This window comes from Gracilinanus agilis, chromosome 3, assembly GCF_016433145.1.
Source record: "Gracilinanus agilis isolate LMUSP501 chromosome 3, AgileGrace, whole genome shotgun sequence".
NCBI lineage: Eukaryota > Metazoa > Chordata > Mammalia > Didelphimorphia > Didelphidae > Gracilinanus > Gracilinanus agilis.
In genome coordinates, this window is record NC_058132.1 from 86,746,779 (window position 1) to 86,751,011 (window position 4,233).

Genomic DNA, 4,233 nt, shown 5'->3' on the forward strand with positions numbered 1-4,233 from the left:
AATTTTCCCTAGGATGGAACTGATACCCAGATATCTTTAGTGACTTTCCCAAGGAAACAGGCATTAAATAGAACTAGCATTTGGTTTGAAGCCATATTTGCTTCCAAAACCAGGATTGCTTTTCTTGACATATTGCCTGTGACTACTACTTGGTAATCATCACTTTCGTCAAAAATATAAAGGGCTATTGAGTTAAAAAAAAAGATTTTACTTGTTCTATATAGTTCCATATGTCAAAATTAGATCCAGTGGTTAGAAATTACAGGTATATTTTGGTTCAATATAAGGATAATCTTTAAAAATATTGGAACTGTCTAACAATGGATACTAGAAGTTCTCAAGAAGGCGCTGGATGACCACCTATCAGAAATGTTGTAGAGGGAAAATCTGCTTCAGGTAGGTAGTGAAATATATGACTTCTGAAGTCTTTTACATCTTGAAGATTCTTGGAAAGTTGTGATTAGATGAGGAATGGCAGTGGTCTGGCAATAGTACTAATTATCATGTCTACATGTCCCATTCGTGGATGAGGTTTGCTGAACCATAACTTAGGAGTATAAGAGTATAAACTTGATGTGTAGTTGAAACAAGAATCTAAGCCTAAAGAACCAGTCATCTAGTTTTGATTTAGCAGCTCCTTCCAAAGCTTTCAACATAGTACTAGGTGATCTAATCTCTTGAACTATAGGATTTAAAATCCTACCACATATAAGTTTTCATAGAACAAAAAAAAGTTATGCACATATGACTCATGACACAAAAGTGATTATCTAGCTTTGGTACATGAATTTAAGTGGCAAAATGAAGTGCTGATCTTGGAAGGCATTTTTCTTTTACAACGTAGCTTCATTTTTTAAGGCTTAGTGCAACTGGATGACATTTTATACTCTCCAATACATTCATTTAAAACTTATTGCTGATTTTTTTACATCATCTACATTTTTCACTGTATCCCTCCTCCATTTTAAAGATCAACTTTATATCTTTAACTCCTTAGGAAGGTTAAAGAAGAGATTTTTCATTTTTGAAATTTGAGATTTTTGCAAAGAAGTTCTTTAATGATCTCTCATTATTGTTTTTAATCTCTAGGTCAGTCAAATTCTTCCCTGCTCTTTCTCTCAATAACCTCTAAGCATAGAGTATTCATTTCATTACTTATTGTTTCTTTGCTAATTGGGTTATTTTCCTATCTTGTATTTTTTTTTTGGTTTGGATGTGTTTGCAAATTCTTAACCTTCCTCTCCTTCACTACCCTCAACTGGCTGAAAAGAATCAATGACTACTATTTGTTGCAGGTTGGGGTTCCGGCAGGGAATGAGGTATGTTGGAAAAGCCTCAGAAGTAAGAGGAAATCCCAATATGAGCTTTAGGCAAAAACCCCTGGGTTAGTGTGTGTATTCCTAACAGGAAGTAGTGGCTAGAGCCAGGGAAGAGCAGAGTAAGTACTTTTAAGAATTAGGGGTTAGTGTTCTCTGGTATTAAAAAGTATTTGACTTTTTAGAGGTTCTATTATTATTTTCTTATGTATTTGCCTATAATTATTCTAAATTAGCACATAATTTTGTTTTTGCTGTTGGAGTAGAGTCAGGGGAAAAGTGTCTAGTTTATCATTTTTTTGGCTCTTGATCAACTTTCACATTCTAGTTAATAGTGTGTATATATATATATATGCATATATATATACATATATACATGTGTTATTTCCACAGAGGATAATATCTTCTTTTTTTTTTTAAACCCTTGTACTTCGGTGTATTGTCTCATAGGTGGAAGATTGGTAAGGGTGGGCAATGTAGGTCAAGTGACTTGCCCAGGGTCACACAGCTGGGAAGTGTCTGAGCCCGGACTTGAACCTAGGACCTCCTGTCTCTAGGCCTGACTCTCACTCCACTGAGCTACCCAGCTGCCCCAATATCTTCTTCCAGTATTATTCCATTACTATTTGTGTGGAGTGAGTTGGCGTAAATTGTATTACAATCTCAGCAGGGTCTCCGTTCTTAAGTAGGTGATTTCATAAAAAAAAAAAAAAGAAAGAAAAGACCTCTATTATTCTTTTCCTAACTGACTCTGGTCTTGAAGCCAGAGTAATAGCCACTAAATGGAGACACTGATCACTGAACCTTTCTTTGCCTCTTATCCACAGAATGCTATCTGATAGGACAGAAGCCATTTCTTGCCTAATTACATCTTAGATAAGGCCTTCCTCCCTATTATGTGCTCAGAGTTCAGGCTTTTGTGATAGATGGGGAAGATATTTAATGGAACAAGGGATTGGATACTCCTAATAATATCTTACCAGATCCAATCTCAAAAGGGAGTGCTCACACTATTTCTCTTCCATTTTGTGAAGCTTTCTAATACAGGTTTTGCCCTGCTCAATGACATTCCATATCCTTCTAGAATCTAGGATGAACATATAACTAGAGAACTAATGACTGTTCCTGTTTTTGGAAGGAATCCATAGAGGAAACCAGCCCAACTCAGGACCTGCTTCATGGCACTCATCAGCAATAGCTCCTCTCCTCTGCCTTCTGAGTTCCTCCTCATCTGCTTCCCTGGCTACCAGAGCTGGCAGCACTGGCTCTCTCTACCTCTGAGCCTCCTGTTCCTCTTGGCCATGGGGGCCAATGCCACCCTCCTCCTCACCATAAGGCTAGAAGCTTCTTTACATGAACCCATGTACTATCTGCTTAGCATACTATCTCTGCTGGATATTGTTCTCTGTGTCACTGTCATCCCCAAGGTCCTTGCCATCTTCTGGTTTGATCTCAGACCTATCAGCTTCCCTGCTTGCTTCCTCCAAATGTACATAATGAACAGCTTTCTGACCATGGAGTCCTGCACCTTCACCATCATGGCCTATGATCGCTATGTGGCCATCTGTAAACCACTGCGTTATCCAACTATCATCACTAATCAATTCGTGCTCAAGGCTACCGTGTTCATTGTGGCTAGAAATGCTCTCCTTACTGCCCCTGTTCCAATCCTTTCTGCCCAGCTCCATTACTGTGGAGACAACATAATCAAGAATTGCATCTGCACTAACTTGTCTGCCTCTATACTTTCCTGTGATGACATCACTTTAAACCAAGTCTACCAGTTTGTGATTGGCTGGACTTTATTGGGCTCTGACCTCATTCTCATCATCCTTTCTTATTCCTTTATTCTTCGGGCTGTTCTGCGGATTAAGGCAGAGGGGGCTGCAGCCAAAGCTCTGAGCACATGTGGCTCCCACTTCATCCTCATCCTCTTCTTCAGCACCATCCTGCTGGTACTAGTCATCACCAATGTAGCCAGGAAAAAAATCCCTCATGATGTCCCCATCCTGCTCAATATACTGCATCACCTCATTCCCCCAGCCATGAATCCTATTGTCTATGGAGTCCGGACAAAGGAGATTAAGCAGGGGATCCAGAAGCTGTTGAGAAGGTTGTGAGGATCATTGAGGAGAGGAGCAGATGCTACTTCTTTGGATGCACTAACTTTTTGAATGAAAGGAATCATTATGTGGGTTACAGAATTTATTTTTACTCTGTGACTAAATTCCATTCTGAATCCAGAGCTAGTCTTCCTTATTTTCCTAATATAAGTCAATTCAAATCTATTTCATAAAAACAACTCCTGAGATTTACACTGCAACTTTGTGTTTGCTGGTTGCCTTACAGGTATCTTCTCCTTTGGTCTTCATATTAACCCTGAAGGCAGGCACTACAGATATCATCTCTCATTTACAGATGGGTTCACTGAGAATAAGAGAGAATAAATGATTCCCGTGGTCACTAAACCAGTAAATATTAGATGAAGGATTTGAATTTAGGTCATTCTTGGCTTCATATACAATAATCTTATTGCTCTGTCTTTCATTGCTTTGAAACTACTCATTTGATATTTATAGTTATTAGGCAAATCCATGTCTGGAAAGTTAACTTTAAAATAATGGAGTTATAACATGGGCAACAAAAAATGTAAAGAAAAGTAATGAGAAAAAAGACTCAGTTACTACTTTCTGGGAAGTGTTTATAGAAGAACCTACTTTGCTTTCCTGGATCATCAGGGCCCATCATGCACTTTATAATGTTTGGGTTATTTTCCCCCTTGTATGTAACATCATATTTATACCTATAATACAGGTTCACCTTATATTATTGTGTTATATTTTAACTCTAGTGCAGATTGTTTTCTTGAAGTTTGTATATGTAAGTCTTATAAACAGAACATGTGTCTTATATGAGA

The 4,233-nt window shown here is 38.1% G+C and overlaps 1 protein-coding gene across 1 annotated transcript; it reads left to right on the forward strand.

Annotated features, from left to right (window-relative positions):
- Positions 1–2,494: 2,494 nt before the first annotated feature.
- Positions 2,495–3,436, forward strand: LOC123238642 (olfactory receptor 56A4-like). The gene has a single exon (XM_044665849.1). It carries the CDS (start codon positions 2,495–2,497, stop codon positions 3,434–3,436), a length of 942 nt encoding a protein of 313 aa, XP_044521784.1.
- Positions 3,437–4,233: the final 797 nt, after the last annotated feature.

Coding starts and splice junctions, on each gene's coding strand:
- LOC123238642 (XM_044665849.1), top strand. CDS start 2,495: ATGGCACTCATCAGCAATAGCTCCTCTCCTCTGCCTTCTGAGTTCCTC.